Source organism: Globicephala melas, chromosome 5, assembly GCF_963455315.2.
Source record: "Globicephala melas chromosome 5, mGloMel1.2, whole genome shotgun sequence".
NCBI classification, from domain to species: domain Eukaryota; kingdom Metazoa; phylum Chordata; class Mammalia; order Artiodactyla; family Delphinidae; genus Globicephala; species Globicephala melas.
In genome coordinates this window covers 75,556,723-75,575,540 of record NC_083318.1, presented here as the reverse complement: position 1 = coordinate 75,575,540, position 18,818 = coordinate 75,556,723, and the positions used below count along the sequence as shown (strand labels likewise).

General features: G+C 37.9%; 1 protein-coding gene across 3 annotated transcripts in view; it reads right to left on the bottom strand.

The window, feature by feature from the left end:
- PAICS (phosphoribosylaminoimidazole carboxylase and phosphoribosylaminoimidazolesuccinocarboxamide synthase) overlaps positions 1-18,818 on the bottom strand; it is a 52,902-nt gene that overhangs the window by 12,067 nt on the left and 22,017 nt on the right. For all 3 annotated transcript variants that reach the window (XM_060299395.2, XM_060299396.1, XM_030880625.2), the window contains 5 exons: positions 15,282-15,479; positions 9,039-9,217; positions 1,484-1,663; positions 1,274-1,387; positions 323-406 (listed from right to left, as the gene is read on the bottom strand). In XM_060299395.2, coding sequence (XP_060155378.1) covers positions 323-406; positions 1,274-1,387; positions 1,484-1,663; positions 9,039-9,217; positions 15,282-15,479 — 755 coding nt within the window. The remainder of the gene's footprint in view (positions 1-322; positions 407-1,273; positions 1,388-1,483; positions 1,664-9,038; positions 9,218-15,281; positions 15,480-18,818) is intronic.

The following is an 18,818-nucleotide window of genomic DNA, read 5'->3' as shown; positions in this document are numbered from 1 at the left end:
AACTCTTGCTAGTAGAACTCTGAGTAGCAGTGGAGAGGTGGGTAGGAAATGTAAGGCTTCTCCTATAGGGGGCAGGGAGGAAAGGATTCCAGGTTTCCCCAACAGGATTTGGGAGATGAGGACTGGCCAGTTTCATAGCAGGGAGTTCCAGTATGCCAGTGAGGATAGTTTAGCTGGTACATTTTTTAAAGGTGCTCCTTTCTTTAAAGTCACTGGAAAAAAGAAAAGCACTGCACCCTCTCATTTTTTTTTTTCTTTTTGAAGCAAGATTTTCTTGGAGAAAAACATACAATACAATACTGTTTTATTACAAAAGGTTTACCTCTACTCTTTCTGCAACCCACTCAAAATTTTTCTTTACCATCTGCAGCCCTTCAGGAGTTACTTCCTTGAGGTCACGATACGACTAGAAAATAAGATAGAAAGTTTAGAATACAACTACTAGATGTGCAAGAACTCCCCCTACTCCTTCTCCCAAAAAACACCCGCAACTAGATCTAGTAAGCAGAGATGACTGATGTGAGCCACCATTATAGAGACTCACTACCTCTCACCCAATTCCCAGACCTAAGTCAGTTCAAAGAGCCAGAATTTTCTGATAGAAAAGAAGACTGGGTAAAGTATTCCATTAGTAATATTCTTCCTATCTGAAATTATTTGGTTTCTGAGTTTTGGGTACAGATTATGAAGAGTTTGCATAGCAAAGGATATATCTGAAAATGAATGTGAGTCAACAAATTGATTTCCGAATTAGACTAGAGAAACTTCAGATAGTGATGTATACTTGTATTTTCATTTGAGTTACTACACTAGCAACTACAATTAGCTGCCCTGACAATTCTTACATATTAAGTATAGAGAGGGTCTTGCCCTAATTTTGTTTTTCACAGGAAAGAGCAGATATGGAGCCTGATAAGATCTGCAAGACCCGAGTTCCAGATCTGCCACTAACTCTTGTAACTGTGAAGATATCTATCATCTTAGAGCCTTAGGTTTCAATTAGCCAAACAAGGATAATACTTACTCTGCGTGAGAGTCTATTAAAATAATAAATGAGAAATCTGCTTCATAAATGTAAAGTATCACTCCTATCTTTTTTCCATGATATATGAAACATAAGAGATATTTATCTTTAAAAATAAATAGCAATCAACAACTCAGGTTCATATCATAAGTAACAATAACTGACTTTTCTTTTCCTCCCATCTTCCCTTTCTCCTCTATCCCAGCCTCATCTTGCAAAGGATTAAAGAAAACCTGAAGCATTACCTACCTGTTTGTCTTTTTGTTGGCTTCGATCTCCTGATGGCCAGAGTCTCCAGGAATCATTATCAATAACATCAGCAAGAACAATTTCTTTGGTGGTTACATCAACACCAAATTCAATCTAGAAATAGCACATCACCAAAGAGTTTTTCAAAATTACTACTAAAGACATTTCTCGGTTATAACCTTTACTTTCAAAACTCCATTTCATTTGTACCTTCATATCAACCAGTGTACAGTTCTGGGGCAACCAGGATTTCTCCAGTATTTCAAAAACAGCCTGTGTAGCATGACTCATGATATCCACTTCAGTTTGGCCTATAACAAGTCCAGCAAAGCAAAAATTTGCAGCAATTAGCTGTTCCTCAGACCACTGCGGATCATTATTAGCATCATCCTGAGAAAAAAGTACAGAAGTACAATTAAATACAAAAATTTTGAACTTTTTCAGATAAACTGAAGTCCTTTTTCTCTTGAGCACGATAAATTCCTCAGAAATATTCATTTTCTTTAAATATTTGATGTTTGTTTAAAATACCCTTTAATTCACAGCAATCATTTTAAACTCTTCTATTTTCAATAGCTACTTTAAAATTCAAAATTTTGGGGTAACTTATTCTATGTCATAAAGTATTTGTAAAGAACTTGCTTTCCATATATAAATAATTTAAATACAAGTTTGTGATTTTTATCTTTCCTTAATCAGAGGCAACAGAGATGGTAAGAAGGCCAAAACACATTTTAGTCCACAAAATCTTTCCAGAGTGCAACTTTCCTAATCCCCTGACCTTATTTTTGATAAGAATTCATACAAGACTATAAGTCCACAGTGACATTACTTGATAATTCAAGAGACTTCGTGCAAAGTAAAGAGATGCGTGAAAAAATAAAATACTTTCATTTTATTCTAAGTAGTGTCCCAACTGAACACGAAATTTTTCTTTTATGGACTCTTGATTTGTATAATTATAAGACAATGCTTTAAGCTGTGCAGTTCACTGAATAAAAGTGCAACAGCAGCGAGTTCCCTGGTGGTCCAGTGGTTAGGACTCTGTGCTTTTACGGCCAAAGGCCTGGGTTCAACCCCAGGTTGGAGAACTAAGATCCCACAAGTTGCACAGCGCAGCCCATAAAAAAATAAATAAAAAAATAAAATAAAAAGCAACAATAACAGTGCTTCTGAAATAGAAGAAATATACTTAACAGCATAAACAAAGACAAAAAAAAAAAGCAGTTTCAATAAAGAAAACCAATAAAAATTCATGACCGTTGATTCCTACATCCTTTATTGTATGTTTTCAATTATAAGAAACATTGAGAGTAACAGTTTTTCTGTATTAGACTATAAAAAGATCCCTTGGGAGTTCCCTGGTGCATAGTGGTTAGGATTCCAGACTTTCACTACTGTGGCCTGCGTCCAATCCCTGGTTGGGGAACTGAGATCCTACAAGCCACATAGTGTGGCCAAAAAAAAAAGAATATAAAAAGGTCCCCTTATTAGCCTTTACCTCAAACTCTTCAATAATAGATTTAAAAATTTACTAAATTGTTACTTTTCTCTTCTTCCTAATAACTGCTAATTGTACTTTTTATTTATTTATTTTTTAAGATCTTTATTGGAGTGTAATTGCTTTATATTGTTGTGTTACTTTCTGCTGTATAACAAAGTGAATCAGCTATACGTATACATATATCCCCATATCCCTTCCCTCTTGCGTCTCCCTCCCACCCTCCCTATCCCACCCCTCTAGGTGGTCACAAAGCACCGAGCTGATCTCCCTATACTATGAGGCAGCTTCCCACTAGCTATCTATTTTACATTCAGTAGTGTATATATGTCAATACCACTCTCTCACTTCGACCCAGCTTACCCTTCCCTGTCCCCGTGTCCTCAAGTCCAATCTCTACATCTGTGTCTTTTTTCCTGTCATGCCCCTAGGTTCTTCAGGACTTTTTCTTTTCTTTTTTTTTTAAGATTCCATGTATATGTGGTAGCATACAGTATTTGTTTTTCTCTTTCTGACTTACTTCACTCTGTATGACAGTCTCTAGGTCCATCCACCTCGCTACAAATAACTCAATTTCGTTTCTTTTTATGGCTGAGTAATATTCCATTGTATATATGTGCCACATCTTGTTTATCCATTCATCTGTTGCTGCACACTTAGATTGCTTCCATGTCCTGGATATTGTAAATAGTGCTACAGTGAATATTGTGGTACATGTCCCTTTCTGAATTATGGTTTCCTCAGGGTATATAACCAGTAGTGGGATTGCTGGGTCATATGGTAGTTCTATTTTTAGTTTTTAAGGAACCTCCATACTGTACTCCATAGTGGCTGTATCAACTTACATTCCCACCAACAGTGCAAGAGGGTTCCCTTTTCTCAACACCCTCACCAGCATTTATTGTTTCTAGATTTTTTTAATGATGGCCATTCTGACTGGTGTGAGGTAATACCTCATTGTAGTTTTGATTTGCGTTTCTCTAATGGTTAGTGATGATGAACATCCTTTCATGTGTTTGTTGGCAATCTGTATATCTTCTTTGGAGAAATGTCTATTTAGGTCTTCTGCCCATTTTTGGATTGGGTTGATGTTTTTTGATATGGAGCTGCATGAGTTACTTGTATATTTTGGAGATTAATCCTTTGTCAGTTGCTCTGTTTGCAAATATTTTCTCCCATTCTGAGGGTTGTCTTTTCATCTTGTTTATGTTTTCCTTCGCTGTGCAAAAGCTTTTAAGTTTCATTAGGTCCCATCTGTTTATTTTTGTTTTTATTTCCATTACTCTAGGAGGTGGGTAAAAAAGGATCTTGCTGTGATTTATGTCATAGAGTGCTCTGCCTATGTTTTCCTTTAAGAGTTTTATAGTGTCTGGCCTTACATTTAGCTCTTTAATCCATTTTGAGTTTATTTTTGTGTATGGTGTTAGGGAGTGTTCTAATTTCATTCCTTTGCATGTAGTTGTCCAGTTTTCCCAGCAGCACTTATTGAAGAGGTTGTCTTTTCTCCATTGTATACTCTTACCTCCTTTATCAAAGATACGATGACCATAAGTGCATGGGTTTATCTCTGGGCCTTCTATCCTGTTCCATTGATCTATATTTGTTTTTGTGCCAGTACCATACTGTCTTATTACTGTACCTTTGTAGTATAGTCTAAAGTCAGGGAGCCTGATTCCTCCAGCTCCGTTTTTCTTTCACAAGATTGCTTTGGCTATTCAGGGTCTTTTGTGTTTCCATACCAATTGTGGATTTTTTGGTTCTAGTTCTGTGAAAAATGCCAGTGGTAGTTTGATAGGGATTGCATTGAATCTGTAGATTGCTTTGGGTAGTAGAGTCATTTTCACAATGTTGATTCCTCCAATCCAAGAACATGGTATATCTCTCCATCTGTTTGTATCAGCTTTAACTTCTTTCAAATGTCTTATAGTTTTCTGTATACAGGTCTTTTGTGTCCTGAGGTAGGTTTATTCCTAGGTATTTTATTCTTTTTGTTGCAATGGTAAATGGGAGTGTTTCCTTAATTTCTCTTTCAGATTTTTCATCATCAGTGTATACAAATGCAAGAGATTTCTGAGCATTAATTTTGTATCCTGTAACATTACCAAATTCATTGATTAGCTCTAGTAGTTTTCTGGTAGCATCTTTATGATACTCTATGTATACTACCATGTCATCTACAGTGACAGTTTTACTTCTTCTTTTCCGATTTGGATTCCTTTTATTTTTCTTCTCTGATTGCTGTGGCTAAAACTTCCAAAATTATGTTGAATAATAGTGGTGACAGTGGGCAACTTTGTATTGCTCCTGATCTTAGTGGAAAAGGCTTCAGTTTTTCACCACTGAGAACAATGTTTGCTGTGGATTTGTCATATATGGCCTTTATTATGTTGAGGTAAGTTCCCTCTATGCCTACTTTCTGGAGAGTTTTTATCATAAATGGGTGTTGAATTTTGTCAAAACCTTTTTCTGCATCTATTGAGATCATCATATAGTTTTCATCCTTCAATTTGTTAATATGGTGTATCACATTGATTGATTTGCATATATTGAAGAATCCTTGCATTCCTGGGATAAACCTCACTTGATCATGGTGTATGATCCTTTTAATGTGCTGTTGGATTTTGTTTGCTAGTATTTTGTTGAGGATTTTTGCATCTATGTTCATCAGTGATATTGGCCCATAGTTTTCTTTTTTTGTGACATCTTTGTCTGGTTTTGGTATCAAGGTGATGGTAGCCTTGCAGAATGAGTTTGGGAGTGTTCCTCCCTCTGCTATATTTAGGAAGAGTTTGAGAAGGATAGGTGTAGCTCTTCTCTAAATGTTTGATAGAATTCACCTGTGAAGACATCTGGTCCTGGGCTTTTGTTTGTTGGAAGATTTTTAACCACAGTCACAATTTCAGTGTCTGTGATTGGTCCGTTTATATTTTCTATTTCTTTCTGGTTCAATCTTGGAAGGTTGTGTTTTTCTAAGAATTTCTCCATTTCTTCCAGATTGTCCATTTTATGCATATAGTTGCTTGTAGTAATCTCTCACGATCCTTTGTATTTCTGCAGTGTCAGTTGTTAGTTCTCCTTTTTCATATCTAATTCGGTTGATTTGAGTCTTCTTTTTTTTTTTTGATGAGTCTGGCTAAAGGTTTATCAATTTTGTTTATCTTCTCAAAGAACCAGCTTTTAGTTTTATTGATCTTTGCTATCATTTCCTCCATTTCTTTTATTTCTGATCTGATCTTTATGATTTCTTTCCTTCTGCTCACTTTGGGTTTTTTTTTTGTTCTTCTTTCTCTAATTGCTTTATGTGTAAGGTTAGGTTCTTTATTTGAGATATTTCTTGTTTCTTGAGGTAGGATTGTATTGCTATAAACTTCCCTCTTAGAACTGCTTTTGCTGCATCCCATAGGTTTTGGGTTGTCGTGTTTTCATTGTCATTTGTTCCTAGGTATTTTTTGATTTCCTCTTTGATTTCTTCAGTGAACTCTTGGCTATTTAGTAGTGTATTTTTTAGCCTCCACGTGCTTGTATTTTTTTACAATTTTTTCCTGTAATTGATATCCAGTCTCAGCATTGTAGTTGGAAAAGATACTTGATAAGATTTCAATTTTCTTAAACTTACTTGATTTGTGACCCAAGATATCATCTATCCTGGAGAATGTTCCATCAGCACTTGAGAAGAAAGTGTATTCTGTTGTTTTTGGATGGAATGTCCTGTAAATATCAATTAAGTCCATCCTGTTTAATGTGTCATTTAAAGCATGTGTTTCCTCACTTATTTTCATTTTGGATGATCTGTCCATTGGTGAAAGTGGGGTGTTAAAGTCCCCTACTATGATTGTGTTATTGTTGATTTCCCCTTGTATGGCTGTTAGCATTTGCCCTATGTATTGAGGTGCTCCTATGTTGGGTGCATAAATATTTACAATTGTTATATCTTCTTCTTGGATTGATCCCTTGATCATTCTGTAGTGTCCTTCTTTGTCTCTTGTAATGGTCTTTATTTTAAAGGCTATTTTTGTCTGATATGAGATTTGCTACTCTAGATTTCTTTTGATTTCCATTTGCATGGAATATCTTTTTCCATCCCCTCACTTTCAGTCTGTATGTGTCCATAGGTCTGAAGTGGGTCTCTTGTAGAGAGCATAAATACAGGTCTTGTTTTTGTATCCATTCAGCCAGTCTATGTCTTTTGGTTGGAGCATTTAATCCATTTACTTTTAAGGTAATTATAGATATGTATGTTCCTATTACTATTTTCTTAATGTTTTGGGTTTGTTATTGTAGGTCTTTTCCTTCTCTTGTTTTTCCTGTCTAGAGAAGTTCCTTTATCATTTGTTGTAAAGCTGGTTTGGTGGTGCTGAATTCTCTTAGCTTTTGCTTGTCTGTAAAGGTTTTAATTTCTCCGTCAAATCTGAATGAGATCCTTGCCGGGTAGAGTAACCTTGGTTGTAGGTTTTTCCCTTTCATCACTTTAAATATGTCTTGCTACTCCCTTCTGGCTTGCAGAGTTTCTGCTGAAAAATCAGCTGTACGTTATTTGCTGCTTTTCCCTTGGTGCTTTTAATATTTTTTCTTTGTATTTAATTTCTGATAGTTTGATTAATATGTGTCTTGGCATGTTTCTCCTTGCATTTATCCTATATGGGACTCTGCACTTCCTAGACTTGATTGACTATTTCCTTTCCCATATTAGGCAAGTTTTCAACTATAATCTCTTCAAATATTTTCTCAGTCCCCTTTTTTTCCTATTCTTCTTCTAGGACCCCTATAATTCGAATTTTGGTGCGTTTAATGTTGTCCCAGAGGTGTCTCAGACGGTCCTCAATTCTTTTCATTCTTTTTTCTTTATTCTGCTCTGCAGTAGTTATTTCCACTATTTTATCTTCCAGGTCACTTATCCCATCTTTTGCCTCAGTTATTTTGGTATTGATTCCTTCTAGAGAATTTTTAATTTCATTTACTGTGTTGTTCATCATTGTTTGTTTGCTCTTTAGTTCTTCTAGGTCCTTGTTAAACATTTGTTGCGTTTTCTCCATTCTATTTCCAAGATTTTAGATCATCTTTACAATCGTTACTCTGAATTCTTTTTCAGGTAGACTGCCTATTTCCTCATCATTTGTTTGGTCTGGTGGGTTTTTACCTTGCTTCTTCATTTGTTGTGTATTTCTCTGTCTTTTTATTTTGCTTAACTTACTGCATTTGAGGTCTCCTTTTCTCAGGCTGCAGGTTTGTAATTCCCGTTGTTTTGGTGTCTGCCCCCAGTGGGTAAGGTTGGTTCAGTGGGTTGTGCAGGCTTCCTGGTGGAGGGGACTGGTGCCTGTGTGCTGTTGGATGAGGCTGGATCTTGTTTTTCTGGTAGGCAGGACCGTGTCTGGTGTTGTGTTTTGGGGTGTCTGTGAACTTATGATTATAGGCAGCCTCTCTGCTTATGGGTGGGGTTGTGTTCCTGTCTTGCTAGTTGTTTGGCATGGGCTGCCCAGCACTGGAGCTTGCTGGTCGTTGAGTGGAGCTGGGTCTTAGCACTGAGACAGAGATCTCTGGGAGAGCTCTTGCCAATTGATATTACGTGGGGCCAGGAGGTCTCTGGTGGTCCAATGTCCTGAACTCGGCTCTCTTACCTCAGAGGCTCAGGTCTGACACCTGGCGGGAGCACCAAGACCCTGTCAGCCACACGACTGTAGATAACAGTAATTTTTTCTTTAATCTTTCTACTGGTTTTCCTTTTAGAAAACAGGTAGTTCAATCTCATTATGTGAAGGCCTCACTCTGGCTTCACCTAATAGGGTTCAAAGAGTACAGGTGATTTGAACCTGGTTCTTGTGTTCATCTTCTTTTCTTCACCCAGGCTTCCCACCAACCTGTTCCTGGCAATTCCCTGGCTGTCCAGTGGTTAGGACTAGGGCACGCCTTCAATCCCTGGTTGGGGAACTAAGATCCCACAACCCACCTCCAAAAACAAAAAACACATGTTCCTGAGGACAAAGTGTCACTCCATGCTTCTGTGAAAGGCTCTCCCAGTGACTCGTAACTGCTAATTTTAATTTGTTCATTTTGTTAGTCACGTTGGTCCAAAATAAGATAAGCAGATTTTCAAAGGTTTTCTTTTAAAAATCTGAATTATCATTGCTAATTAAAGTGTACATTTTTGACAAATATTTCTGGAATGACAACTGTAGTATCAAAAGCTTTGATAATATTTAAATCTTTTGACTTTGTAATAAACTTGTTGCTATGTTATAGTAAGACAGGGAGGTATAAAATAATTACCTTGAAAAACATCTCTACTTTAGGTGGGTAGAACTTATATCCTTCCTTGACACCAGGATTTCTTTTGAGAAAAGAACCAGTTGCTATTCTTCTACAAACCCATTCAATTGGAATCATTTCACACTTCGGTGCAATGAAAGCTGTCTCTCCACATTTTCTGGTGAAAGCAGTTTTGATACCTACAGATTGATGACAAAAAGAAAAAAAAGCATTAAAATTGTATTTAAAAAGGGAGATCTGAGGCATAATAAAACTCTACCCTTTACAAACAACAAAACAAAAAGCCTATGTAGCCAAATGCATTACCTTTAAAGGGCACTATCAAAAACAAATGTAAATTTTTAAAAAAAGGCAGAAGTAGGAAAAAAAGTATTAATATGGCTTTCTACTGCTTATCAAAATATTCAGGAATATTTCATGTTAATGTTGCAAGGCAAGCTGGATCAAAAAATCTGGGTCCCAATGTTTCTACCATCATTCATTTGTTCAAAAAATACTATCTCCTCTGCCACTGCGCACCTAACTTTGCACAAGGCACATGACTAAGTGGCACTAAATTATCTCTAAATCAGATCTGGTGGCAGAATTCTCATTGTATGGTCTGGGATTATATGGGCCTTGTAAAATACTAATCTATTTATCATAATCAGATACAGCTGTAAATTCTGGACAGCCTTTTTTCTCAATATTTAAAGCAAAGAGTCCTTGAAAAAAGCATTCAACAGGTAGCAGCAGGAACATGGAGGCCCATTTGGCCAAGAGCAAAGAAAATATTTGCCCGTCCTCTGTTCACTCTTAAGCAAACTGTTACTGGAAAACTAAGATAAAGAGCTAGTTTACGTGGCGGCCTTGGAAAATAACAACCTCTCTTATAGTGGTTACAATGTATTATAAGCTATATGATCCAGCAATTCCACTCTAAGTATATACACAAAAGAACTGAAAGCAAGGTCTCAAACATATTTGTACACCAATGTTCACAGTATCATTATTAACAATAGCTAAAAAGGGGGAAATAACCCAAGTGTCTAACAACAGATGAGTGTAGTGGACAGACAAAATGTAGTTTACATACAATGAATTACTATTCAGTCACAAAAAGGAGGGAATTCTGATATATGCTACAGCATGATGAATGATTCATGAAAACATTATGCTGAGTGAAATAAAGGTGAAAATTGTATAATTCCACTTATATGAGGTACCTAAAACAGGCAAATTCATAGAGACAGAAAGTAGAATAGAGGTTATCAGGGGAGAGTTATTGTTTAATGGGTCAGAGGTTCTGTCTGAAATGATGAAAAAGTTCCAGAAATTGATAGTGGTGATGGTTGCACAACATTGTCAGTGTACCTGAACGCCACTGAATCCTACACTTAAAAATGGTTAACATGGTAAATTTTATGTGTGTGTATTTTACCACAATTTGCAAGACCTACTTTAGGTCAGGCATTATAAATTTATTTTCTTTTTGCTTAATCCTCATAGCACCTGATAAGGTATGATGTTCATCCAGTGAAACAGATAACAACACTGAGACACAGGAGTTACGTCAGCTAGTACTAGGTAAAGCAGGGTTTCTAACCCACTCTGTCTGAACTCTTTACACTGCTCACTTAACCACTATGCTATACTGCCTCTCCTAGACGTGTTATTACATCATAGCACTAACGTGAATTAAAGTATCTCCTGGAAACCTGCATGGGTTTAACATAATAATGCTCATCTTCAGGCTACAATATTAGTACCTCCAATTCCCAACTAAACCTCTAATAAGATCAAATTTTTCTTATCAGGAAAGGACTGAAGATCTTTGATCTTATGTATGTATCTATCTATGTATGTACATATGTATGTATCCATATGTAAAGGGAACCTACATTTATGGAAACCCTGAATCATGCTGAGTGTTTTATTTATTTATTTACTTTGGCTGCACCAGATCTTAGTTGCAGCACGCGGGATCTTTAGCTGCGGCATGCAAACTCTTAGTTGCAGTATGCATGTGGGATCTAGTTCCCTGACCAGGGATAGAACCCAGGTCACCTGCATTGGGAGCACAGAGTCTTAGCCACTGGACTACCAGGGAAGTCCCCGAAGTGTTTTACATATTATCTCATTTAACCATACATAACATTTTTGAGGTAGCGTTATTATTCACATTTTATAGTGATAGAAGTAGAGGCTCACAGCAGTTAAGTAACTTAACAAGTTAGGTCATGCTGCCAATCCGTAATGGAGCCTGGACCTGAAATGCACTATCCAGTTTTTAAACCTGTACTGTTTTCTCCACATTCCCTCTGGGTTTGACCAGGAAGATGCAATTAAAACAGGGAAAAGAATAAATTGTGGACTGCCCTGGGGGCGCAGCGGTTAAGAATCCAGCTGCCAACGCAGGGGACACGGGTTCAAGCCCTGGTCTGGTAAGATTCCACGTGCCGCTGAGCAACTAAGCCCATGCATCACAACTACTGAAGCCCGCGCACCTAGAGCCTGTGCTCCACAACAAGAGAAGCCACCACAATGAGCAGCCTGCTCACCGCAATGAAGAGTAGCCCCCACTTGCCTCAACTAGAGAAAGCCCTTGTGCAGCAATGAAGACCCAATGCAGCCAAAAATAAATAAATTTATAAATAAATAAATAAATAAATAAATAGTTGTATGCTGCACGAACAGCAACTCTGGGAAAGAATGTTAAAAGTGTCAATATTTAGGCCATTTTAACGTTTAATGAATGATTGGGCTCATGGGCAGGCAGATGATTTAAATCAATCCTTAACTTGAGGTGGTAAGTACATGTCTGGGTTTAAGAGCTCTTCTTTTTTTTTTTTTTTGTGGTACGCGGGCCTCTCACTGCTGTGGCCTGTCTCGTTGCGGAGCACAGGCTCTGGATGCACAGGCTCAGCGGCCATGGCTCACGGGCCCAGCCGCTCCATGGCACGTGGGATCCTCCCGGACCGGGGCACGAACCCGCGTCCCCTGCATCGGCAGGCGGACTCTCAACCACTGTGCCACCAGGGAAGCCCAAGAGCTCTTCTTTTTTAGGTTTGTTACCTAGTAGTCATATTTGCTCAGTTGTCTATCAAGCTTGATAGACTAGTATCCAAATCTATTGTTCAAATATACACAACAGTTACTGTTACTCAGAGGAAAGTCCTCCCCTATATCTAAGGGAATCAAAACCACAGAATCAACTTATGGTAATGATCTTGTACATTAAAACAAAAAAAAATTGCTACTAAGAAAAAAGAGATTCAGTTTAGATGATATAATGATTGCTTCTAATATACGTGTTAATCATTAAAGCAAATTCCATGGCTTCATACGGTGAGAAAAAGAAATCTTCCCATTAGTCTCAGTTGTTTACAAAATTCAAAACTCCTATCAAGACTACTAAGAAAATGTAAATGTCATTTCACATTCTGAATTACAATGGCCAAGTATGACAGCGCTGGAGCCATCCCTCTATTAAGGTTGCCCAGCTCCCCACCTGTGGTTTAACAACTGCCAAGACTGTTAGTCATATCACTACTATCACACCAAAATGTAATCATAGTGTGTTTCTGTGCAGGAGGGAACTGAAACTTAAAAGGTTAAATTTTGATTTTTTAGTAATGAGACTAAATTCAGGAACTTCAAAATTCAGGTACAGCATGTGTAATACAGTCTTTTACAGTTTGCTCATGAGTGACAAAGAGAAAACTAGAATTATGATTTACTGATTCTCATTCTGGTGCTTTTTCCATTTGAATTTCTAGAAATATCTTAATTTGGAATATATGCCTGTTTATAAAGAAAGCAGTTTTATTTTACTTTTTAAATAAACTTATTTATTATTATTTTTTAAATTTTATTTTTGGCTACGTTGGGTCTTCGTTGCTGTACACAGGCTTTCTCTAGTTGCGACGAGCAGGGGCTACTCTTCATTGCGGTGCACGGGCTTCTCATTGTGGTGGCTTCTCTTGCTGTGGAGCATGGGCTCTAGGCGCATGGGTTTTAGTAGCTGTGGCACGTGAGCTCAGTAGTTGTGGTTCGCGGGCTCTAGAGCACAGGCTCAGTAGTTGTGGCACACGGGCTTAGTTGCTCCGTGGCATGTGGGATCTTCCCGGGCCAGGGCTCGAACCCATGTCCCCTGCATTGGCAGGTGGATTCTTAACCACTGCGTCACCAGGGAAGCCCCAAGAAAGCAGTTTTAAATAGACCACTGATGGTCAATTAGACATAGCATTTAACTACCAGCAAGTAAAAATTATATAAGGCTTAACAGAATTCTTAATCCATACCCTAAAACTAATCATCTGTTTAAGAATTTTTAAAACCTTAGATTTTCCACAGTATATAAAACCTGGAAAACACCTTTCAGCATTTCTTGTGAACCCAGTAAGTTTTAGCTATGTTAAGTGTGCCAAATAGATGACTGCTGGAGTACTTCACATGGATGACCAACCTTCCCAGCTGCATGCAGGACTTTGAGAGTCAAAACTGGATCACCCTAATTCACCTGTCCTTAAGCCCTGGCAAGTACACTGAATAGGTGCCTTATTAAATAAGCAAATAAAAACTTGGGCCTGTACTTATCCCCCATTACTTAAATGCATATATATGATCCCATAGATGGGTACAATTACTATGGGGACACAGAAGCTAGTTGTATTGTTAACAGCTTATAGTGTTAGCAACTATAAACCATTTTAATATGTATGGGGAGGAGACAACTTGTGAGGTTAAAAAATGGAGCACTTATTTGTACTGCAAAAGAAACCTAATATTAGTTTGATGCTCTCTCTAGAAATCTACTCAGTCATTGGGAAACCACCAATCAAGGAGGCCTTGAAGTAAAAATCCTGGGTTGTATTACTGATGAACTGAGGGAGGTGCTTTAAATTTACAGCAATATTTTCACCCTCAGTGCATAGAGGGATTTATGATATGGATGACAATTTAGGTTGTCAAGTAAACATATTTTTTACACACTAATTAAAAATGTGAAACAGGGTACTCTGGAAGAAGCAAAACTACTCAAGAACCTATTCTGTATTGACGGAATGGGTTTAACTTGAATTACCTTGTTATTTTGTGGAAGGCAGATCTATCTTCACTGGAAACAAAGGTATTAAATTCCCCTTTGGATTTAAGAAAGAGTAATTAATTAATTTTTAATTACTAATAATTAAGATTAATGCTTACTGGAAAATCTAAGAAATGTGAGGGCAACTGGGAATATTGGAAGTAAATGGAGACAATGATATTAAACTGTAAAATTAGAACTGGAATGATAAAGAACAAAGCTTTTACTTTACAGATAAGAAACTGGAGGCTTCACATGTTGAATGATCCAAGGCACAGGGTCTCTTACACTGTAGGCAAAGAGCTCAAATGTTTTGCTAGCTGAGATTTTATACACTACAGACCAATCAGCTTTTGCCTGAATCCCTGCAGAAAAACCGTTATCCTAATTTCCCTTCTTTCACTCCAAACACCCTCCACAGAATGTTTTGATCTGAATTTCATCTTTTGAATAGATTTCTCTATTGGAAATCGTCTTCATTCAGTTTTAGAGCAGGAGGTAACCCTGCAGATCTTGATCTAGTCCATATCTCTCACTTGGGGTATGGCAGGATGAGAAGGCGTGGTTGCAGTATTCAATTACTTTTTAGGGCTTTCAAGTAGAAGAGGGATTTGAAGTTCTGTATAATCTCCAATGGGTGGAGCAAATTTATATAGAATTTTAGGCACTAAATTTCAATTCATCAATTAGAGCTGCCAAACATCAGAATGTGCTTCTTTCACAGGTTAAGTTTCTTAAGTTCCTTCATAGGTAAGCCTCTCCTAAGATGTCCTAGCAGAGGAAAGCTGCAGAAATACATGCCAGACAAAGACTGTAGCAAACTGTTAAGATTCCTTTTAACTAACTGAATGATACTACTTAAGTAATTCCATCCAAGTAAAGTGTTACAGTGAAATTTAAGTTTCTGGTTTAATTTAAATAAGTTTAGCATGTGAGGCATCCCCAAACATGTTGTTAAACCAGATAATGCCATCTCCCCATTAAAGAGATCAGAGTGGTACAGGAGGCTGTAGGGGGAGTCACTTACCTGCTTCCTATAACAACCGAAAAAAAAAAAAAATCAACTGGTTATCAACATCTTATTTATCCAAATAATGTCATTTCCTGATGAAAAGGACCAGTATGTATATGTGAGAAAGAACATGAAGGGGGAGGCTACTGGGAGAGCCACTCACCTGCTTCCTGTAACAGCTGAAAAATACAACTGGTAATTTTATTTGAGATTGCAGCTTTTCCTTCAAGGTGATTCTTCCTGGCTGCATTTCCTGCTGTAATCTGGTCCTTGGACTGCAGGAGGACTTTTCCTGGACTATCCAACAATTCATAGACTTCTTTTGTTTTACCCTCATAGAGTTTTTTACCAATCTTCAGTACTGTGGAAATAAAACAGAAACATCAGATTTCAGGAAGTTTCGTAGAGAAGATAATTCAGAAGACTAAATTGTCTAGAACAATGAATCAGTGAACATAGCACAATTAAATAATTTTAATAAAAATGAACTCATCTGCATAGAACCTTACATTCTACAATTTTTAATGCATCATCATCACACTTCATAAAATTTTGTGACGAATTTTAATTATGTAAATAATTATATAGATTAGGAAACTAAGTATCAAAAAGTAGAGGTCACACAGTTAAGTAAGAGCAGAGCCAGAAAAAACCCTGTCTTCCAATATCTAATGCTGTGTCGTGCTCTTTTCACTATCAACCTGCCTCTCTCACAGCAAAACTGAAGTAGAATTAGTTAAAATACATTAAAATTAATGCAACAACATGAGTAGTTTCATATATGTTCTCACAATACAATAACTAAACTAGCTTGCAGGTAAAAAAATGCTGTATTTTTCCCGTCTTCTGCTTTCCATGGCAGGCAAAATGGGAAAGTTCAGCCAGATGTGTTTCTTTTTTCTTTTATTTTTTTTGCGGTACGTGGGCCTCTCACTGTTGTAGCCTCTCCCGTTGCGGAGCAACAGGCTCCGGACACACAGGCTCAGCGGCCATGGCTCACGGGCCCAGCCGCCCCGCGGCATGTGGGATCTTCCCAGACCGGGGCACGAACCCGTGTCCCCTGCATCGGCAGGCGGACTCTCAACTGCTGCGCCACCAGGGAAGCCCCAGATGTGTTTCTTGATTTCAAGTTAATGTGCAAGAGGAGGCACCTCCACCCACTGAAGTTAGCCCATTTGGAAGCAGCCCCCCATCCTTGATCCCCTCTCCTCACTAACAGCTATAGAAAACTGTGAGAAGTAAGGACAAGAGAATCCAATTTTGATGCAGGTCATCACACCTAAAGAAAAGTAGACTTGGGTCATTAGAAATAATGATTTCGATGAAGATCAGAGATAATAGACATTTAAGGACTTAAAATTTCCAAGAGGAGAAATCACCCCTCATTCTCCCAGAACATCGACTCATTCTCAGTATCTGCATTTTTTAGTGTCCATGTGCCAGGTACTAGGGATGTACCAGTAAACCAAGTTCCTGCTCTCAAGTGACTGGAGTCTGAGGGAAGCTGAAATTAAACATCATAATAAGTATAATGTGAGAAAAACACAGACGATGGGATCACAGGTTCATAGCAGGATCACTTAACCTAACCTCTGATGTCTAGACGTCAAAGAAAGAAGTCTAGAACAAAGTGAGGATTAGGCTGAGATCTGAGGAATAGTCAAAATTTAGCTGGAAGATGGCAAGGGGTAGAGACTGGTGGTGAAAAAGACCAGGGGATGAAAGAGCACCTGGCAGAACTTCAGTATGTTTGGAGGACTGTGTGTGTACATTGCTGTTGGGGGTGAAGGGGTGGGGCATGGGATCGGGTAGCAGCTAAGGAGTAGAAAGGGAAGGCAGGAGATAAGCCTGAGGAATTGGGCAGGGATCACATGACCAGTTAATGAAGGTAACGATTAAACAAAACAGTTACAATTCAGTTTAATAGTTGCCACTGCGGGGTACCTAATTCAGAGGATGAATTCCCATCCTCTTTCTGTAATGTCTTGATTCACTGCCAAGGTTTAAAAGGTCTTTCCAAGAATGGAGTCCCAGCTCAGGGCTCCAAATTCAGATCTCTCTATTCCCTTCCTAGAACTCCAACTTTGTAACTGAATCTCTATATCCTCCTCTCAGGCTTCTAACATGCTCTTCCCTAGGCCTGAAACACTGTTTCCTTCCCATTTCACTACTCACCCTTGGGGTCTCACAAGCCATGCTGACTGAGTTTACACTTTATCCTAGGAGCAACTATAAAGCTTTTAAGTACTTCAGTAAAATGACAGTTTCTATATTAGAAAGACCATTATGGCTGCTGTGTGGAGAATGAAATGAGGAAGGGGTGGGTGGAAGAAAACTAGAGACTGAGAGACCACTTATGATGCTGTGGCAGCAATCCAGGCAAGAAATGTCCTGGTCTAAAGAAAAAGCAGTTGGGTAAGACTCAAGATATTTAAAAGGTAGAAGTTTTTATAACAATTGACTCAATATGGGGGATAAAAGAAGGGAAAGTTAAGATGTTGCCTGGGTTAGATAATTTGTACCTACTGCTCCTCTCTCTCTATTTATTTGAAGTGGTATGTATGTATGTATGTATTTATTTACATATGGCCTCGCCGTGCAGCTTGTGGGATCCTAGTTCCCCAACCAGGGATCGAACCTGTGCCCCCTGCAATGGAAGCAAGGAGTCCTAACCACTGGCCCGCCAGGGAATTCCCTGAATTGGTATTTATTACTTAATTTTTAAACAGGGTAGGAATTTCAACTAATGGATAGAAATAACGTAACATCATAGGAGACATTTGCTATAAGTGCCAAAATGCCTGCTACAAATTCATAGATGAATTCAGAAGAGATTGATGAGGACTGAGAATAATTCATAGACCTGACATTTAAGAGTATTGAAAAGTACAGAACTTCCACAAAGAGGTAAGAACATCTAGGACTGTGCTGTCCCATAAGGTAGTCACTAGCCACATGTGGCTATGAAATACTTGAAATGTGGCTACTCCAAATTGAAATGATGTAAGTTAAGCGTAAAATACACAGTGAATTTCAATATGAAAAAAAAGTTTGCAAAAATCACAATTTTTTATATTGATTACATGTTGAAATGATACTGCTTTGGATATACTGGGTTAAATAATATATATTAAAAATCAGTTCACCTGTTTCTTTTTACTTTTTAAAATGTGGCTACTAGAAAACAAAGTTACATAGAGTGTCACATTATATTTCTATTAGACAACACTGTTCTAGAAGGAACAGCAAAAACAAACATAGAGAAGAGTAAACTTGGTGAATTAACCTGCCTGGAATGTAGGCTTAGGATTCATAAGAGAGAAAAACCTAAGTAAGGGTTGAAGAGGTAGGAAGGAAGCAGTATGCAGGATGTGAATGAAAAGTTCTTCAGAATGGATTTCAATAGCTTTCGCACTGCCAGAGAACATTTTTGGGCAATGAAGTGCCATTTAGAAACCATAAAAGTGAAAATTTGGAATAATTAACCTGCCCCCCAAAAAATGCAAGATGGAAGGAAGTGGAAGAGCAAAGATTTTAGAGATCTGTCAGTTTAGAGGTATGGCAGGGAAAATTCTGGTCTAACGCATTGATTTTATGGAGTTGTTACTTGTTATCTGGACCATTTTGTTCAGTCTATAGTTTTTTACCTAAATTTAATTTTTCTATGTGGAAGAGAATGTAGTGACTGGCCAACACAAGG